Source organism: Nematolebias whitei, chromosome 4 (assembly GCF_014905685.2).
Source record: "Nematolebias whitei isolate Nwh7 chromosome 4, NemWhi1, whole genome shotgun sequence".
NCBI lineage: Eukaryota > Metazoa > Chordata > Actinopteri > Cyprinodontiformes > Rivulidae > Nematolebias > Nematolebias whitei.
The window spans coordinates 9,231,451-9,252,831 of NC_056501.1; the positions used below are offsets into that span (position 1 = coordinate 9,231,451).

The window sequence follows — 21,381 nt, forward strand, 5'->3', positions numbered from 1 at the left end:
CACGCCAAACAAATCAACATTTCTTCTAAAATATGAAAATTATTGTTAAATTTCAAACAATATTATCGTTTATCGCAATAATTTCTGAGACGATTAATCGTCCAACAAAATCTTTTATCGTGACAAGCCTAGTCATCAGCTCTTACAGCTGTTACTCAATTTTTATAGCAAATAAGCCTAAATAAGAGAGCTATGTTCTGACAAAGGAAAGTAAATAAAAATATCGGTTATCGGCCAAATAAGCTTTAATATATTGGCATATCGGACATCGGTCAAAAATCTATATTTTTCTCTTTTGGTTGATTCTACATCCTGGTTTTGGTTTGTTTTGTCTCTTTGCGACAAACGGAAACTCGTTTTTTTGCCTGCGCCTTGCTGTTTGTGTTTATCTTCTCGTTTCTCTTCTGTTGCTTGACAAACCACCAGCTCCAGCTCAGAGGAACAAACACACGGGCAGATTTTAGTGGTTTTTCCTGGACCCAAACGGCCTCAGTCCAGAACTCGAACATTTCAGCGATGCTCACAGAGAAAAGTCTGTTCAGTTTTTCCAGAATCCTCGTCAGAGACGTCACAGTCACAGGAAACAGAAAACCCAGTTTAGGCTCTGAGAGTTGCTTTTTTTTAGGCTACGAGCTTCAGAAAATGTTGAAGATAAAAGGAGCCATGAACAGTTTAGATTCAGCTCCACCTTTACGTCTCCACTTCCTGCTGCGATCGGATCAGATATGTTGGATGCGTCTCTGGGTTGTAACAAGGATGAAGGGTCGCGGTGCATCGACCGCCGGGTCAAGTACTTTATAACATCCACAAACCACGAGCGGTGACCTTTGAACCTAGACTGTCTGCTGCCGGCTGCAGAGTTTTTCTGTTTAATGCTCACGAGCTTTGTGAACGTCCGCCGCGTTCAGCAGGTCAAACCTCACGGCGCGTTTTTAAAATCTCCCTCTGTCAGCAGCTCGTATCGAGGTTCATTAATTATTCACGGAGTGGGTTAAGTCTTGCTCCGCTCGTTCTGCAGACGCAGCACTTCAGGCCCGGACCGTCAGGAGTTGTGGTGGGGCGGACGCCTCGCCGGACTTTGGCGCGCTCCGAGGCACGTGTTGATCCTGCAGGACCAACGGCGGGAAGTCGAAGGAAGCTCCGCCCCTTTTGGCTTAATTAAACATGGAGCAGAAACAAGCCACGTTTATGGAATTAACTTCATTAACGTGTTAAGTCAATAATAAAACGCCAGAATTGTTTTTATTTATATATTTTTTTTTAATTCACCCACAGAAATGTCTCATTGCGGCCTGTTTTATCAGAAACAGTTTTTTTTCTCTGTGTATTTGTTTTTTAATCTCATCTGTAGCCTCCACTATGAAAGGCGGGTGACCATGTAGCTGCCTGTGTCTGAGTGTCCGTTAGCAAAATATCTCACGTAGCAGTGGGCATATTTTATTGAAACTCTCCGGAAATAATCATTCGATGAATGTCTGCAACTGAATAAGTTTTGGTGTCAATCTAATTCAAGATGGCCGCCACAGCTAATCAACCTTGGCGAACACAAAGCTGTCAGTTTTACAGATCGTGAGCAAACATCTGGTGTGGTAGTGGCTGAGAGTTATCCCCATCACTTGATCTTTATGTGAAATGTTTGTAATTCTGCGGGCGATGTGCGTTCCTCCAACGAAGTTCATCAGCTGAGCTGCGTTCACGCAGGCTGTGACTCCCCAGGGATTCTGGGTAATGTAGTTGACCTTGTTTCTACGGCCTCCAGCAGAGGTGGATGTTGATGCCTTCAGGGTCTCCTCGGGCCGCAGGTGTTTCTGTCTGCAGGCTAACGAGGAGGCAGGAGGTCACATGATGACGGGGGGGAATTCACAAACACATTTGCCATTTGTTTACCTCAACCGGGTGGCGCCGGTGGGGGAAGTGATCCGGTGTGAACCGATGCGACCCACATGGGAACAGAGGACAGCAGGAAATGTCAGTTTGAGTTCTGGTTCAGAGAATTTTGGAGCACTGGGGCTCCTATAGGCAGGAAGTTGTTATCATACAGACAGGAAACGCATCAGCTGCTGATGCGTTCATGGAACGTATGGCCCTCGAGCTGCTGCAGACCCTTTAACGACACGACAGGGTGGGGACACTTTCTGAGACCGGACTCAGAAACAGAACCAAGCACTGGTTGAGTAAAGATTCTGTTGTCTTCTGCAGAGTTCACAAACACACGAAGGCACTCCTTCTTCACAAACACGGGTGTTTACGAGTTTTAGCCACTGTTTTGACACTAGAGAGGGACACTGCGGTCGCATGGGGGACATCATGACATCATGGACCTGTCAACAGGCTTTGTCCACAGGGACACCCATGTTAATAAGAACGAGTCAAACCTAAGGATAGTTCAACCATTATTTAGTCTTTTACACTATTAAAAGTTTATATTAGTAAAAATATGGTTGTACTTCAGCCAGTTTTACATATATGGAGCTAAAATCTGGTGTGGTAGTAGCTGAGAGTGCTAACAGACCGTTAAAACTCTTTAAAAACTTCAGCCTCCAACGATATGACACTCGTTGGTCAGTTGAAAGTCTGGCTTCAGCTCAGGTTGTATTTATGTCTGTTTTTTTTTTACAGATGCAGACAGATGTTAAAGTAAGCGTGTTTACCGACTCTGTTGTAGCAGCACCAGAACCAAACCACCACAAGGTTCAAAGATTTATTCAGAGACAGACACAATAAAAACCCTACAAATAAATTCAACAACCACGCCGAGCTTTCAGAGTCAGAGTGTACAACATAGGGATATATTTCAGAAGTTCGTCTTAAACATCATGTAGCTCAAGTCACGGTTTAAAAAAAAAAAAAAAAACTGGTGTGAAGTAAAGACCAAGAATCAAACAATATTGACTGATTTTCTCAATTCAGTTCTCCGTCCTGAGCAAGCACAGGGTGACAGTGGAGAGAAATGACTTTCTTATAACGAGAAGAACCAGAACTATCTGAACCTACGATAGGGAAGTTTCTGCTCCTCTCAGTGGATGTTCGTCCAACAGAGAGAGGGATGAAGGAGGAGGAAGAAGCGGCGAGACGTTCAGGGTCAGACCAGCTGCAGGAAAACTCACAACCTGTCTTTATTTCCTTAAAATTTGACAAAAACTCTGAGATGTCACATTGATGTGCCTGTTAGCATGCAGCCTGTCGGCCTGCTGCTGCTGCAGTTACCATGACAACCGTCTCAGTGTGCCACCATCACACACACACACAGATGAGGTGAGATGTCCTCCAGACTGTGAAGCGTGTCCTCATCACGGTCTTTGCTGCTGGAGCCTGAGATAACACACACACAGAGACACACAGGTTGATTTATAACCTCCCGTTTGCTCTCCTGGCTGATAAAATGTCCTCTGAATACTAAAACAAAGCGCAGATGGTCCATCTGATTCTGAGATTGGACTGAATTACATTTTGAACTAACTGAGATCTCAGTAATGTTGTTGACTTTTGTTGATGAAGCTGGAACGGAGCTGAAAGCTTAAGTAGCAAAAAGTTATCAAAATTTAGTAAAATGTAATTTAAAAGTGGTTAAACATCAGTTGTTAGTTAAAAGTAGCCAAACAATAGCTAAAAACATTAGCATTACATTAGTCATTCGATTACCGCGGGGTTACGTTCCACACACCATCGCGACAGGTGAAAAACCGTGAAGCAGGAACACTATGTTCATTATAGTATTTCTATATTTTAAGTCTTTATAAACTTTTCCCACACTCTTGCAATGATCTAAACTCTTAAACCTACTAATTGTAACAACATACGTACATGTACTGTACAGTACTGCAAAATTTTACTCACCAGCTCTGCAGACCAGCAGCTCAGTTCCAGTCGACCTCAGTTCCAGTTCTGCAGACCTATCCTGCTGCGACGAAGCCCACCACCCCGTCCAGGTTGATGTGCGCGTGGATAATTGAGCTTCAGGATTATTTGCGACTTTCCTGCCAGTTCTGTGAGCTTCATAGATCGATTGTTACTTCTGGCTTTGCGTTGCAAAACTTTTCCTCCGTTTCGGCAGAAAGCAGCGACTGGAAGTACTATTGGCTTCTGGGTAGCGTAGTTCTTTTGACCTGCTTTACAGCATAGGCTTATTGAAGGAAAACTACAAAATGGCGGCGCTTGTCCGAAGTATTTATTTATTTTTGTAAACTTTTTATCCCGTACCATCCTAATCACGTGAGTAATATGAAAGTTGACAACTGTGTGTCGTACAATCTTACGTTGAAAAACCGTGAAAGAACGAGCCGCGAAGATCGAACCGCAAGGTAGCGAGGGACTACTGTAGTAGTATTAGCATTGTTGTGGTTTTTCTTTCAGCTGTTCAGGGGTCAGTACAGCGAGTGAACCTGCACAAAAGATTTGTCAATTGTTTTACGCCAGACACCCTTTCTGATGTAACCTGGACTTGAACCTGCAGCCTCAGGACTATGAGACCGCACCGCTGACACTTGCGCTGCCATCCATCCATTATCTTTTACCCATTTCTTCCTTTTCAGGTCGTGGGGGGTCACTGGTGCCCATGTCCAGCTATTACGTGTGAGAGGCAGTAGACGGGTCTCCAGTCCATCACTGGGACACATAGAGACAAACAACCATTCACTCTCTCACTCACACCTAGGGACAATTTAGAGTTACCAATCAGCCTAACATGCATGTTTTTGGTCTGTGGGAGGAAACCGGAGTACCCGGAGAAAACCCACACATGCACGGAGAGAACTTGCAATATATATTCTGTAGGCTAACCCCGAAACTGACCATACCCTGTCCATCACCTGCCTAATCCGACCCAAACATGACCTTGAGATGTATGAAGACCTGCTTTGGTCCCTATAAGGACTACAGGTCTTGACTAGGGACACACAACCATGTACACACACCTTAACACACACACAGCTGTATTGATTAAAGGCTCAGATAAATACAGATCCGTGGTCTGAAACCTGAGCTCAGACCCAGTGTCTCTGTGTCTGATGGAGTATTGGGCGGTACCAGACTGCTCAGATCATCCAGGCCTGAGCAGAACCGATTAACGGGGATCACTGATACAGCTTTCTATTATAATTATTTTTAGGATTTTTTATTTTTTTTGTGTGTGAATTTTAAAAAATCTAAATTACACTTCCATATGAGGACGACACGTTGATGTTCTGTAGAACACGTTTTTTTTTTTTTTTTAGAAACCGGTCCACCTGGGGCGTTCTTCTTCATCTTGTCTTTTTGAGTTTCCTTCCTGGAAAGACTCAGAGAAAGTTTGTCCATGACCTGACCTCAGATTAGTAGAGAAGGATGGACAGATTATTTCTTCCTTTAAAATCAACAAATCCGAGCCGAGCAGTAATCTGTCTCTGTGCTAATCTGATAAAATGCTAAAAACCCGGAGCTAGACCTGAAATTACCTCGCTGACACTAATCCTGCCTCTGGGTTCAAAGGTCAGCATCTTTAGCTTCATGTGACTCCAGAGGAAAGAAACCCAAAACCTCAAGATGTTCATTTATTTAACTCTATTTATTTTTAATTTGGATGCAGAGAAATTAAAGTTTTACTGAACACAGACTCTTTTTGTCGTGAGTTTGTGTTCGTTAGCAGCCGCCCGGTGTTCAGACCGACTCACTCCCTGGTTAAAAGACGTATTCTTGTCTTTTAATCTCAAACATTTGACCTGCACTCTGTTGGACCTGCAGCAGGTTTTAACTGTCAGAGCTCGTTGATCATGTAGAGGTCCACGTGTTTCATCCGGTGCTGAGTCGTTACCTCCTAAGATTATAAAAATCAGAGCTATTCTGCTGCCTTCATGCATCCTGTCCACTGTCCACATGTCCCGTCTCACTTTGGAACATATTTCCGTTTTTGATTTTCTTCCTTTTGACCCTGTCGCTGTTAGACTTTAATAATTGAGAGGAAATTTTAAACCTCATTAGGGTCCTCAGAGGGGTGTAGGAGTTTGCCCAACCATGTTCCTCGAGGTGCACTGGGGGGGGGGGGGGGGGGGGTTCCGTGAGTTTGGGATTGGGGGTCAGTTGCTACGGGCTCTTCGGTCCCTATACAAGAGAATTTGGTTCAAATTGTCGGCAGTGTCAGACCCCTTTAGGGAGGGAATTGGACTTCACCAGGGCTACACGTTGTCACAGATTCTGTTCATACGTAACTTTCATCGGCAAAATTTCTCGGTGCAGCCAGTGGGGTGGAGGGAGTCCGGTTGGTGGCCTCAGGATTCCTTCTCTGCTCTTTGCAGACGATGTGGTCCTGTTGTCATCGTGCTGCGATCTTCAGCTTTCACTGGAGCGGTGGGATGAGAATCGGCACCTCCAAATCTGAGGCCATGGTCCTCAGTCGGAAAAGGGTGGACTGCTCTCTCCGGGTTGGGGGTGATGGATCGGTGCAGCTTCTACAGTATTGCAGACACTGTGTCGGTCCACTGGGGTGAAGAGGGAGCTGAGCTGCAAGTTGAAGCTCTCTGTTTACCAGTCAGTCTATGTTCCAACCCTCACGAAGCTTCGTGAAGTCTGGGTAAGAACAAGATCTTGGTTTTCTTCACAGGGTAGCTGGACTCTCCCTTATAGAGGCTCAGTCATCCAGGAGAGACCCAGAGTGGAGATGCTGTTCCTCCAGGTGAGGTGGTTCAGATGTCTGCTAAGGATGCCCCCTGGATGTTTTTGGTTTTGGAGAGCATTTAGTCAGTCTAAGAAGGTTCTTTTTCTTTATTTTAATTTGGATGTTCCTGTTATCTCGTGTTTGTTGTGGATGATGGAAAAATATAACCATTAGGAGTGACGTAGCCTTTTTAACTGCAGAGTCCACAGCTTTAAAATAAACCTGGTTTTTACAGCAGTTATCTGAGCTGTTGGGGAACTTCGGCCTGAGCTGACACCTGACGGTCCTGCAGAGGCTCAGTTCTCCACCTCGTGTGTTTCAGCCTCAAACTCTGTTTGGTTTTCAGACAGGATGTTCTGAAAACATCTACAGTCTTTGTGGTTTAATATTAAATCATATGGACAGTCCATCACCTCCTCCAGAATCACACACCTGTCTCACATCAGACAACTGGCCCGTCTGGTTTTCTGTATTAAAGACAAAAACAGCAGCTGATGATTCTGACAGCTTCTTTGTTTCTCGTGGCTCCCCTCCGTCTGCCTCAGATGTTCCTCTCGGCTCGGCTCTGATCCGAGCAGAGCAGCGCTTCGTGTCGGTGTTGCAGCTCTCAGTTTGTGTTTGGCTCCTCTCACTCTGGCAGATACTTGCAGCCTTTCAGACGAGCAGATATGATGCGGGGCGGCGCCGTCCTCACCGCTTAAATCAGTGTTAAGAGCAGAGGAGGATTGTGGGAGTGGTGCGAAAATCTCAGGCGAGGTGCGAACATTCAGAGTTTACTTTTACAGTTTCCAGAGGAACTTTATCTGTGTGTTTTTTTAACAAAAGGAAGGAAATCTCAGGCTCTGACTCACATTTCATCCGCTGCCTGGTTCTGATCCAAATACTCGTCCGTCAGGTGAAAAGCAGGTCCTCCAATGGACTGGGCGAGTTTCAAACAACAAGTAGGACAGAAACAAACAAACAGCAAACAAGAAGTGGAAGAAATGGCTTCAGGAACAAACATCAGCACATCTCTAACATCCACCAGCTTCTTTCTCTGAAGCCCAACAAGAACCTAAAACTTTGTTATTATTTCAACTGTCATAGAAACTGTGTCTGATTTCGAAAAGTTCGAGCTTTATTTGAAAACTCAAGGTTGAACTTTGAGTTAAACATTCTGTAGTAAAATCCTCCAACTCAACCTGTGGTTGTGTAAGCAGTGGGGATGCACGATATTATCGACATGGTATCGGTATTGGCCGATATTAGCGATAAAGTTAAATATCGAACATCTGCCATTCCATCAGAATAACTCACCGATATAAAAAAAGCAGGTTTTTTTTTACATATGTTATATATTTATATAGTGTTACATCATTTTCAGCCCCTTTTTGGCATCTGTATTTGGTAGTAGGCCAAAATAGCAATAATTTAGTATTTTAATTCCACAGCAGAGAAAGCTATGTAGTCTCTGTAAGTAGGTCTAGGAAAAAAAAAAAATCAGTATTGGTATCGGTTATTGTCCAAATAAGTTTTAACATATCGACATATCGGATATCGGCCAAAAATCCAATATTGTGCATCTCTAGTAAAAAGTGTGAAAACAGCAGTTCAGTCAGAGCTTAGTCTTCCTGATGGAGATGCCGGTTTTATTTATTTACATGTTCGAGATTTTTCCAAGAAGGTGAAGCAAATTCAAACTTGTGACAGAAGCAGACAAATAACTGGTGCTGTAAGATTCGGTGTGTATTCTTGTGCCTTTAATATTGATTTGAGTAAACTTACAACTCACAAATTTCACAGCGTCAACAACAAACAGGAAAACACGGACGAAACTACGAAGTGATGCAAAACGTGAACAAACTGATTTCTGTGAGATAAAAATCACTGTAAAACCTAAACCGTACAAAATTAACACAAAATATAAAAGTATATTTATCTTTATTTGTTTGTCTGGAACCATGCACAGAAATAAAACAAAGCTCAAGCTGATTAAAGATGCTCTGTACCAGATTATATCTACTTTAATTCATTGGGAACTTGAGCCAAACCTTTGTGGTCTTCTATGAAAACGTGAAGATTTTCATTTAGGAATATTGCACTCCCATTTAGAGGTGGGCCTTCTTACTTTATTCATATATTCACAGGTCTGGAGGTGCATTGTACGGCTGGGCCATATCATATCGTTCACGATAATACCGGTAAAAAAAAGCTTGCCCGAGAAAATAAATGATATCATGATATGCTAATTTCATGACGTAATATGTCAGGGCACCCCGCCCCGTTAACAGAACCGAGTGCGCCGAACAACCAAACCGAACTGCGCCCCCCCCCCCCCCCCCTCCACATGTAGGTACTGGCGTAACGATAATTAGCTACGCACAATACTAGCTAGCTAAAAAGCTAAAAACAAACAATGTGAGGCTCAACTGTCTCTCCACTCCGCTCTAAGCTGACGGTGTTACGCCATATTCTGTGACCACCATATATTGTGACCATAGGGGGCGCTGTTACATTTTTACATCATATTTTGCAAAACCTGACTAACACTATCATATTCTGTGACGGTTTATATTTCCTTAATAGTCACGATTTTAGTGGGCAGATGTTAATTTTTATTCTTTGGAAGAAGGAGGCTGACTCTCTCCTTCCTCCAAAGAATATAAAGTAAAATCTGATCACAAATATCATGACTATTATGAAAATATAAACGGTCACAGAATATGATGGCGCTTATCAGATTTTGTGACCGCACCATAACTTATAGAAAAACATTCAATACTTTAGCCAAACTGTTTCCGCTGACTCTCTACTTCCTCTACGGAATAAAAAGTAACATCTGACCACTAATATCATGAGTATTATGAAAATATAAACAGTCACAGAATATGATAGCGTTTATCAGATATTGCAAAGTATGGTGTAAAAATGCAACAGCGCCCCCACGGTCACAGTATACGGTGGTCACAGAATCTGGTGTAACACCTGCAGGAGCAGAGGAAGCTGAAACACCACAAGCTTCAGCGTCAGCTGGACACCTTGTCAAGTTTTGGAAGTTATAGCTCATTTAAAGGCAACATATATTTTATTGTATGTTACATTTATGCTCAACAGATCTTAAACTTTAATTTTATCTAGTTATTTTGCGAAACTTAACCTGCACTTTAGTTTTTGTGGTAGAGTTTGTTGATCTATATTTTGTGCAGACTTTTTCAATTTAAATAACAGAAGGATCATTTTTATTTTTTATGTTTATACTTGGAGACTGAATACTTTACTAAATAAAGTAATTTCAGTACAATTAACACTTGTTTTTTTATATATATATATATATATATATATATATATATAATACTGCAAAGCAATGTGTTAAGTTAATTTTGTCAAATGAATAACTATGATTTCTGGGTTTTTTTTTTTTTTTTGGTTATATCACAAAATTTATCGTTATCGTCGGAGTGCACTGAAATATCACGATAATATAATATTTGAGCCATATTGCCCACCCCTAGTGCAGTGATGTTTGATGATTTTCAAAACTCAACAATATATGGTGGTATGAGGCCAACGAGCTGCAATGGGAGAAATGTGACGAAATCGATGCATAAACGAAAGTTGTACTGGATTTCTGATACATTTACAGTTCGCAAGGTTGTATCTCAAAGTACGGCTCATGTGCCCAAAGATTTGATCCAGGAACATTTTCTACTGTTTTTCTAACACTTTTATTTGGATAATCCTTGTGTTTTTGTTTATTGGTAAAATACATTGTAGCTACATTTTACACTCATGGTTCATTTAGCTACAATAAAATGGTCTCTGTGCCAGCTGATAACTTAGCCGCCACTTTCTCAGTGTCTATTTCATGATAGATGACTGAGTCATCTGCATACGCTTGGATGTTGACGTGCTCCTCATCATCCTTATATATAAGGACAAAAGACAAGATATAAAGGTAAATCTATTTAAAAAATATGATATAAAACAGAAAATGAAGACAAAACTTTTAAAAAGGAGCAAAGATACATGAATCTGAAACATCTGCACAACTATAAAGTGACTGTGACATTCATATCCTACAAATTCAAAAATGGAAGAAAACATTTTAATATTTAAGAATTTGTGGCTAAATACACAATATTATTCATTTTGTCACATAATTGGCACATTTTCCTTTAAACTTGGTGCAGCCAAAGTGAAACAGGAAGTGACATCAAAGGAGAACTCTTTAAAAAGGGGAACTTCCTGTTTTTTGTTTATTGAAACAATATCTAATCCTTGACTCTTCTTCATCTCTGATTGTGATTCTAAATAATCTAAATGTCAGATTATTCTCCGCTGTCTGTGTTAGCCATTGTAGCAATGATCTGTTCACATGCAGGCGTTCCCCTTTGACATCACTTCCTGTTACTGTGCATGCAACTATCTCAACAACTGTGCATCTCAGCAGCTTGAAACTTATTTTGCAATATGTTTTTAATGTTGTCTTTCCAAATATACATTTGTATTTATTGCAAAATCTTGATGTCACAGGCACATTAAAACAACAAATTTAAGCAAATAAACAAACTTGGCTACACTAAAACAACAGCAAATAAACACGAAAACACTCAAAACTACTTTATTTAGACGCAAAACAAACAAAAATGACACAAACATTTTACGTAGCCAAAACAGCGGCCGTTACCACGGTAACAGCTGCCCGTCTAAGCACTTCCTGTAACTGGATAGCTGGATTCTGAGTGTCTGAGGTTTGACGTGAACCAGAACACACACACACACACACACACACACACACACACAGTGCTGCTGGAAGTAGGATGATGTCATCGTTCTGATGCTCCAGCCTTGACATGCCAAGTGTGTTCACACTCTTAACAGAGCTTCCTGCCTCTGTGCGTGTGTGTGTGTGCGCGCACGTGTGTGTAAATGGGATAATTGGTTTCCTCCGACAGCAGCAGACTGAATTAATCCCACACCATCACCTTCTCGTTTTCCTCTCAGACAGCTGTTTTCCAGGATCAGGTGGGCAGCTGCCGAGGAGCCTTTGAGCAACATAAGTGTGACTCTACAACAAACACGCCACAAGCTCACAGCTGCTTCTCTGAAGACAAACAATGATAATTAATGTCCATCAGACAGCTGAGTTCGCTCTAAATTCAGATGATGGATTATTCATCTGCAGCTTTGTCTTCACTTTACTCCATCCACGGGTCCTAGTTTGGACCTGAAGTCCTCCAGAACCTGGGAAGGTCTGAACTCATCCAACAATACAAACCTCACATCCAGCAGTGAAGCAAACATCTGCAACACATTGAAGCTCAGACTTTAATCTGGTAAAATTATCAACGCAAAACATTCACATATTTATGGATCTGCTTCCATCGCGATGGTGGACCGACCTCGTTACAGAAGTGATGTCAGAACCAGATCACGCTCTGTGACCCGTAACGAGGGGATCCATTTGGTCTTACGGTGGACCTGAAGACCTCACAAAGACCGTCTGTTGGTGTTTTATATCAGAATTGTCACAAAGTGCACAGCTCAGAGGAGCAGAACCGCCTTGGTCCTCTGAAGTTCTGTTGAGCCTCTGATCTTTCAGCCGGATCAGGATGGAGCTCTCTGTTCTGTTTGTGAAGCAGAACTCAGTCTGGGTTCTTCATTCTTTGTTGTGTGCTCGTCCATCACGAGTTAACACCGTGACCCGCCGACTCAGCACATTTATTTCCTGAACTTTTATTTTTCTCTGACGACCACATGGACCTGAGCCCGGACGCCTGACCAGCAGGTTCCTGTCCCTCTGACATCCTGCTGGACCTCGCCCCTCCCTGTTCCAGGCTTTTTTTTTTTTTTTAAAGAGTTAAAATTTATTTATTTATATTTTCCAGATTTAATGTTGGACTCTTGTTCCATTGTTCCATCTAGTGCGTCCGGGTTCTGTAGCTCCAGTAAAAAGTTCCTGCGACGGTTAATTTGTCTGAAGGTGCAGAGCGGGCGGTTGTCATGTAGTCGTTTATCTCTCGCTGGTTAAACACCATCTGCCGGGGGTGGGGTGGATGAGGGGGATGAGGGGGCTAGAGACCCTCGTTATGGAGCTCGTTAGACCGAGCTGCCTCTGATGTTCAGCCATGCGAACGGAAAACGACTTCAAACCCTCAAAAAACAGTTTATCTAATTAAAAACTTCTAGATTAAAACCCGAATCGTGAAAAAAAGAATAATTATAAAAGTTGAGAACATCTTTCTGTGACACATTTGGCTTTTATTATGAAAATTTACTAATTATTTCCCCAAATTTTATCAGTTTTCTCAGATTGATTTATGCTGTTTGTGGAAATTCGTCATAAATCTTAAGTGTGCAACATCTTGAATTACAACTTTTAATATTAAGGCCTAATAATAACAAATATGTAGTAATAACAAATACAAATAAATGTAATGATAAATAGTTTAATGTTTAACGACTGAATGTGATGAAACTGAAGCGACTTTAATCCCTGATCTGCTGTTTGAAAGCCTAAATGAATGTCTGCGAACTGATCGATGCACGGGCAGAAAATTGCTGAAATGTTCTTTAAAGCGTGGAACAGGAACCAGGTCAGATCAACGATCGTTATCTGAAATATTTATCGATCGGCGAGGAAAAGCCGGTCTTATTTACACCCCGAGACCTCCTGTTCGCTGGAAAACCACAGGACCATTAACGTGCGTGTGTAATCTCGTTACAGTGATGGCAGGCCCTCAGATTATCATATATCCACACACACACACGCGCGCGCACACACACACACACACACACACACACGCGCGCACACACACACACAGTATGACTCAACCTGTCTGCTTTTTCAGCTCTGCTTTGTGTGTGTGTGTGTGCTCCTACATTTTGGTGGCTCAGTTGTGTTGGTGCTGGTCACATCGTACCCCGCCGCCTAACCACCAGTTGACGTTTTGTACCTGTTGGGTACGAAACGACCAACACCCACCTCTGGTGCAGGACTCTGTGATTTCTGATTCTCAGTATCACAGAACCATCCGGAGAAAACGAGTTTGCTGAAACCTTCGTAGCTGAATGTAAATTTGTAAAATGTTCAATGTTTAACTCTTTAATTAATGTAACAAAACACGTTTCATGTAAAAAAAAAAAAAAGTTACACAATAAAACATGAAAATTAAGAAAAAGAAAAACGACTTAGGATACATATGGATGTATCCCAGCATGCATTGGGGCACACAGGAGCTAAACACAAGTCTGCGCAGGAACAAGACTATTAGACTGCAAGGAGCCCAAACCATCAGCCCTCCACCACCGTGCTGACAGCTGGGATGATGTGTTTGCTGCAGTGCATTCTGGGTAAACGCCTGTCCTTTGTTCTGATTTTGTCCCTGGACGCTTGTGGATTTTTCAGCTTAAACTTTTCAAACCTAAGTCGTGCTGCCATGTTTTTTTTAGAGAGGATTCCATGACCTTTGACCTTTTACCTGCTAACTAAGGTCTGTAGAGTCTGAGGTGGAGCTCACTGCATGGTCTGACCTTCAGGGTGAACTTGGCTGGGATGTCCATTCCTGTGAAGATTGTCAGCTGCCTTAAATATTTACCACTTTTGAATAATTTTTCTGTCTGTGGTATGAAATGACCTTTGACCCCTCCCAGATTGATGGGCAGCATGAGTGTCTTCTCTGAGGTCATTGCTGATGTCCTTCCATCTTGGCGTTGTGTTAAAACACACCTGTTTGATCCTGTATGAAAGACTGGACTCAGTTTTTCACTCAAAATTTTAACATTTTGCTTTTGTTTGAAAAATAATGACTCTGTTGTGTCTATAGATTATTATTTTTTTTACGTTAGGTTTGATTTGAATCAGTTTAGATTAAAAAAAAAAAAAGAAGATTTTTTTATTCCCTGCAAAACCCAGATCTGAAAGAAGGTGATTTTCTTTTTCCCTACAGATATGAGTTCATGACAAACTGTGGAGTTGCTCATGAAGACGTGTGACGGTGGTTTAAATCTCTTTCCTGCTGTTTTAGTTTCTTTGTTTTTATCTGAATTGAAGCGAACCCCTTCCTGACTGCAGCTCTGTCAGAATAAACCCAGGTCCTCTAGTTTACGGGTGAAAAAGGTGAAATGAAAAACCAGTTTGTTGTGATTTTTCTCAGTCAGTAAACTGACTGACTGCTGCAGGAAGGAGATTATTTCATCAGAGCAGGTAAATAACTGGACCGCAGCATCATTAAAACCTCATCAGCGAGGAGGGGGTTCAAACTTCACTTTATCAGCCTAACAGATGTGTCCATTGTTCCCCATTAATGAGGCTGTAGAGGAATAATCACAGCTGAGCGCGAGCGTCTCTGTGTGTCGCTGACGGCTGCGAGTTCGGCGGCTGATCCATCACGGCTGCGGTTTGGTGTTTTGCTCGTGGCTGTGTGTGGATCTCTGTTCCTCCACCTGGTGTGTCTCTCTGCTGCAGGTTTTCTCTCAAATCCCCCCAAAAGTCAGAGGTCACGCATCCAAACTCAAACAGGAAGCGAAGCCTCTTTTTACCTCGTCATATCTCCTCCATTAAACCCTGTAGAAGCGCCAAACAGAACCTGTGGTACCGTCAGAACCTCCTGCTGCTCACGGTTCAAGATGTTGCTTGATCCGACTTAACAGTTTTCACATACAGGCCGTTTGTCTGAGGCTTACTTTTTACTCTGAGTTTCTGCCTTAATAAATGTTCTGTCAGGGAGTGACAGACACAGGTATGTGGTTACCATGGTGACCCCCAATGAGCCACTGGTGTATGTGCAACGTCTCTTTAGATCTTGGTTGTCTTTGCTCTTCTACAGTTTATTCCTCCAAACGTCGGCCATCTTGTCCGGGTAGATTACTACAACAGGAAGTTGGGCTTTAGAGAATAAAGATGGTGGATGTTCAGGCGTCCTTCAACATTTCTGTTGAATGTTTCTCTTCTTCAAACTCAAATGGGTTCAGACAGATGTGAAGCGTGATTCAGTTTCCAGTCCCGTCCCCTAAATGTTGGTGTAAACTAAACCTGTTGCGATAAACTATAAATCAATTAATCGCATGATAAATGAAAATTATCGACCTCGTTTTCATTTATCGCCTTTATTGTTTCTTCTTGTCTCTCTCTTTCTACTGAAGACACTAGACGACAAAAGGCTCAACTCCGGTGCTCTTCACTCACCCCTCCCTTTCTCTTTAAAGTACATTTTAACCGTCCAAAATCAAGTTTTTGCATCGTTAAAAGCAGCTAAACTGAGAAGCTAAGCTACAAGCTAAGCTAACAAGCCGACCTTGGAGAATAAACCTCCGTCTTAACGAAGCTCCAAAATTCACGGTTGAAACTTTGTGTAAAAACTTGTTTTTCTCTGCAAAAAGAAGCTGAGAACTTTACTGATTTTTTTTATTAAAAGCTTTGTGTAAAAAATGTTATGCTAAAGAGCTCAAACCACACCGAGCGTCCGCCATTTTGAGAACCGAAAAACAGAAACGAGAGACAGCCCATGTCACGTCAAGGGGCCTCCCTCCCATTTTTCTTAAAGTGACACGCTGCTCGCTCCCTCACTATCCATCCTTCTGTTCAATCAGTCTTATACTGCCATCTGGTGGCCAAAAGTACTACACTCAAAACAAATTAAGCATTTCTTCTTAAATTTAACAATAATTACTAATTATTGTCAAATTTCAAACAATATTATCGTTTATCGCAATAATTTCTGAGACAATTAATCGCCCAGCAAAATTTGTTATTGTGTGTGAGTGTAAACCCGTAACGACCCGGTTGTCTGGTTCCTCTGCAGGAGATGTTGTCGACATCTACCAGAGGGAGTTTCTGGCGCTGAGGGAGCGCCTCCACTCTGCCGAGCAGGAGAACCTGAGGCGCTCCAAAGAACTGAACCTGGTCCTGGAGGAGATCAAGCGGGCCATCGCTGAGAAGCAGGCACTCAGAGACATCAACCGGACCTGGAGCAGCCTCTCGGGTCAGTACCACGATGACGATGAACTCATCTCAGTTTATGCTCTGAAACACAAGCCCAGTTCTTGGGACGTTGTGTAAATAAAACCAGAGTGAAATGATTTGTTCAAAGCCAGAACAGAACCAGACCTGTTCTTAATGCAGCGGCCCCCGGGGGTCCCAACACCACAACCTTCAAATCACCCTCATCCTTTGAGATTTCTCCAGATAATTCTAATCTGTTAATGAGATTATGAACCGGAGATGATGGAGATTCAGTCTTTCATTCAGGAGCTTTATTCTGAAAATCTGCTGCAAATAACAGCCTGGTGAACCTCTGCCCATCTTTACTTCTGACGTTCAGCCTCTCAATGTGTTTTATACCCAGTCCTCTTATGGATCTGTTGATAATTAACCTCATTAGTTATAAAAATGATCCTCCAGCTGGTGCTGATTAGTTTTACAGCTTTTTGTTGCTCCTGGAACAACTTTTAGACGCGCTGCTGCCTTCAAAGTCAAAATTAGCTTATGTTTCCAAAAATGTTTTTTAGTTTAAACATTTTTTTTCTTTACTATGTTCCATTGTGAAAAAATTATTGGTTCATGCGATTTAATAATCACTGCATTCTGTTTTTTTTATTTTACAATTTACACAATGTTCCACCTTTTTTCTCCCATTATACATTTTTTTTGAAATTTTATAACAAATTCATTTAAAAGTGATTTTTTTTTTTCATTATTAATTGTAGATTTTTAACAATAGCATCTCGTTGTGTTCGTGACACCTGAAGCTCTGCTCTGACTGAAAACACGTCCAGGTCTAACGTTGTTTTTTTTTTACTGGTCCAAATCTGAGCGGCACAGTGGAGCAGTGGTTAGAGCTGTCACCTCACAGTGAGAAGGCCGCAGGTTCGCCTCCTTTCTGTGTGGAGTTTATGTCCTTCCTGTGGGTTTTTTCCAGTTTCCTCCCACAGACCAAACACCTCTGTGTTCAGTTCATCTGTAACTCCAAATTGTCTCTTGGTGTGGACGGTGGTTTGTCTCGTCGTCTCCATGTGTCCCTATGATGGACTGGAGACCTGTCCAGGTGTACCCCACCTCAGATCGGCACCGGCTCCTCATGACCCAGAAAGATGAAGCGGTTTAGAAAGTGAATGGATGTAATTCTACTGTCTTCATTTCTAAAATTAATCCAGCAGATTAAATCATGAACGGTGGTCAGCTGCAGCTGAGGTGGGTGCGATGTGGGCGGAGCTGGACAACAAAATAATGTGCACGGCCAAGAATACAGTTTTACAACCTGAACACGTGAAAATGGGCTGTAAGTCTGAAAAACTGGCTTCACAAACACGTTCAGTGAGACCGTGATTTAAAGCACATCTCAGATAATTTTGGTTACATATAATTTTGTTTTAAAGCAAACCACTGCTAATAAACAACAAAGTCCATGCTCAATAATCCAGGTATACAATCCAGCATTTTTCAGTCAGGTCATCTGGACAATTTCTTTTTTTTTTGTGCTGAAACGTTTCACCTTAGATCCAGAAGGCTTTATCAGTCAAGGAAACACACAACAAAACTGATTCTTCCCCCAACAGCTACTCCAAAGTGGAACAAGCCAGTTATGTTGGTGCTAAGATGGTCTCTTTGGCACACCCCCTCCTCCATTGCCAGCCCTCTTCCTTGTTGACTGTCGTGTCAAACTGGTTGAAAACAACAAAGTCCATGCTCAATAATCCAGGTATACAATCCAACAAAAGACACCATTTTAGCACCAACTTAACTGGTTTGTTCCACTTTGGAGTAGCTGTTGGGGGAAGAATCTGTTTTGTTGTGTGTTTCCTTGACAGATGAAGCCTTCTGGATCGAAGGTGAAACGTTTCAGCACAAAAAAAAAAAAAAGAAACTGTCCAGATGACCTGACTGAAAAGTGTTGTACTGCTAATAAAATAAAAATGTTTAGTTTCATGGTCAGTTCATGAGCACTTGTTGTCTGCTCTTGGTCATTTTTGTTCCATAAACATCTGGTTACAAATATTATTTTGTTTATTCTGAGAGCTGCTGGATTTAATTGGGTTTGTTTTAATCTATTAATGGCTAATCAAAACACTGGTTGGGATTATGAGTTCTCCTCTTACTGAAACACAGTCGCAGAAAAATCTTGACCTGGTTATTCCATCCTGACCTGTCCAGTTTCTTCGTTTTTTGTGTGGTCTCTCCTGGACCGCCGGGTCTGATCGGGTCTTTTTGCGTCCTCAGAGGAGACGAGGCTGAAGCTGTGGAACGTCAGCAGCAGTAAGAACGTGCTGCAGCTCCCCTCCATCTTCCATCATCTTCCTCACCTGCTGAACAGAGAGGACAGCCTGCAGCCCGCCGTGCACCTGGGTCAGGGAAGAACCGGAGGTAAAGCTCGCCGCACGTTTGATCTCAAAGACTGAAAAACTGTCTGGCTGTGCAGGATCTGCCCGTGTTCAGTTTGACTTTATTCACAGCTAAAATGAGTGTTGGATTTAAGAGTCTGTCCTTATTTTCTTGACACCACCTCATGCATCATGCATCCAAGAGCCAATGTTCGGCTGCTGTTGATTCATCTAAGAACCAAAGATCGGCTAGTGTAGACTCATCCAAGAGCCAGCGTTCGGCTGGTGTTAACTTCTAAGAGCCAATATTCATCTGACGTAGATTCATCCAAGAGCCAATGTTCGGCTACTGTTGACTCATCTAAGGGCTAAGGATCAGCTAGTGTAAACTCATCCAAGAGCCAGCGTTCGGCTGGTGTTGATTCTTAAGAGCTAACATTTGGCTGGTGTAGACTCATCCACAAGCCAAAGTTTGGCTGGCGCTAACTCTTTTAAGAACCAATATTCGGCTTTTAGACTCATCTAAGAGCCAACGTTCACCGGGTATAGATTCATCCACAAGCTAACATTCAGCATATATTGACTCTTAAGAGTCAACATTCAGCTGGTTTAGACTCATCCATGAGCCAAAATTTGACCATTTTTTGAATCTTAAGAGCCAACGTTCGGCTGGTGTAGACTCATCCACAAGCCAACATTTGACTGGTTTTCTCTCTTTTAAGAGTCAATGTTCAGCTGATGTAGACCCATGCACGAGCCAACATTCGGCCGGTGTTGACTCTTAAGAGGCAATGTTCGGCTGGTGTTGACTCTTAAGAGCTATCGTTCGGCTAGTGCAGACTCATCCAAGAGCTAAAATTTTACTGTTTTTTGACTCTTAAGAGCCAACCTTCGGCTGGTGTAGACTTATCCAAGAGCCAGCATCCAGCTGGTGTTGATTATTTTAAGAGCCGACATTTGGCTGATGTAGACTCATCAACGAGCCAAAATTTTACTGTTTTTTGACTCTTAAGAGCCAATATTCGGCTGGTGTAGACTCATCCAAGAGCTAAAATATGAGTGGTTTTTGACTCTTAAGAGCCAACCTTCGGCTGGTGTAGACTTATGCAAGAGCCAACATCCAGCCGGTGTTGATTCTTTTAAGAGCCGACATTCGGCTAGTGTAGACTCATCCATGAGCCAACATTCGGCCGGTGATGATTCTTTTAAGAGCCAACGTTCGGCTGGTGTAGCACATCAGGCTGTGTTAGTGGAACTGAAATCAGGTAAAAAGTCATTAAGACGCCTGCGGAAGCCTCACCTCCAGCCCAGAGCTCCAGTTTGAAACAGAGCACCTTCTGTGGGAAACGACTTCAGTTTATTTACACCGTCAGCTCAAGTGTAAGCTCTGTGATTCACCCCGAGGCCCCTGGAGAGTAAAACACAGAGCGGCCACCATCCAGGCTGATGAAGGTTGCAGGTGGTGTGTGTCACTGTGCGTGTGTTCATCAGATCTTAGTTATGGTGTGAATGTGTTCATACAGTTGTTTTCCTGTTTGTTGTCTTTATTCCAAATGTTTTTAACATGCACTTTAATAATCTTTAAGCTGTTTTAGCCATTTAGCTGTCAAAGAGTTCGCCTCATGCTCGCCTCCTTTTTGTATTTGTCTCTTTGATAAAATGTAACTTTTTTTTTTTGTTTCGTTGAAATTATTGGGGCGTATTGATTTTAGTATTTGTAGCTCGAAATTGTCGTTTGGCTGATTTTTCTTATCGCCCAAGAGAGAAGCAGACAGAACTCTGGGAAAGGCTTGAGGGTAAATTTAGAAAAACTATTTATTTAAACAAAAACAAAAGAGCTGACATGGTGGAAAAATACAAGGAAAGCATGAACAACTTTACAGCTTAATGCCAGAAAGACCAGAGCCTGTTTATGATAGGACACTAACGAGGGAGAAATGACACCTGGGGCGACGGGCTCAGGTGAGAGTGGGAGGAGCAGGAGTGGAAAAACACTGGGAAACAAGATACCACAGGAATACTCAAAAAAGAACACAAAATACACAGATCTGGACTATTTTAGGGTTTAGGTGCTGTTCTGCTAATTTGAGCTTTTAGCTGTGGTTTAGCTAATTTTATTATTAGCCAAACCGTAGGTATTTCTGGGTCCATGTGGCCACTTCCTTCATATTTCATCCAACTGCCTGTCAGCTCTGTTATTCAGCAGTGTCACATTTTAAAACCCTGGAACCTTTCACTGTCTATTTCCTGGAATCATTTCAGTCGTGTTTCTTAGTAACTTTTAAGGACGATGACTATTTACTGAGAATGTGTTGCACTCACACATGCTAACCTTGTGTCTTTATTACCCCGCACCTTTCCAGGTCACTCTATCGGCTCTGTGTATTTAATGATTACACCGCACACTTTCAGGTCGCTCTATCGGCTCTGTGTATTTAATGGTTACAAAGCACCTT

The 21,381-nt window shown here is 42.2% G+C and overlaps 1 protein-coding gene across 1 annotated transcript in view; it reads left to right on the plus strand.

Annotated features, from left to right (window-relative positions):
* The window catches only part of mgat4b (alpha-1,3-mannosyl-glycoprotein 4-beta-N-acetylglucosaminyltransferase B), a 70,123-nt gene that overhangs the window by 22,457 nt on the left and 26,285 nt on the right, over window positions 1-21,381 (plus strand). Inside the window, exons 2-3 of the mRNA XM_037675190.1 lie at window positions 16,411-16,590; window positions 18,825-18,968. Coding sequence (XP_037531118.1) covers window positions 16,411-16,590; window positions 18,825-18,968 — 324 coding nt within the window. The remainder of the gene's footprint in view (window positions 1-16,410; window positions 16,591-18,824; window positions 18,969-21,381) is intronic.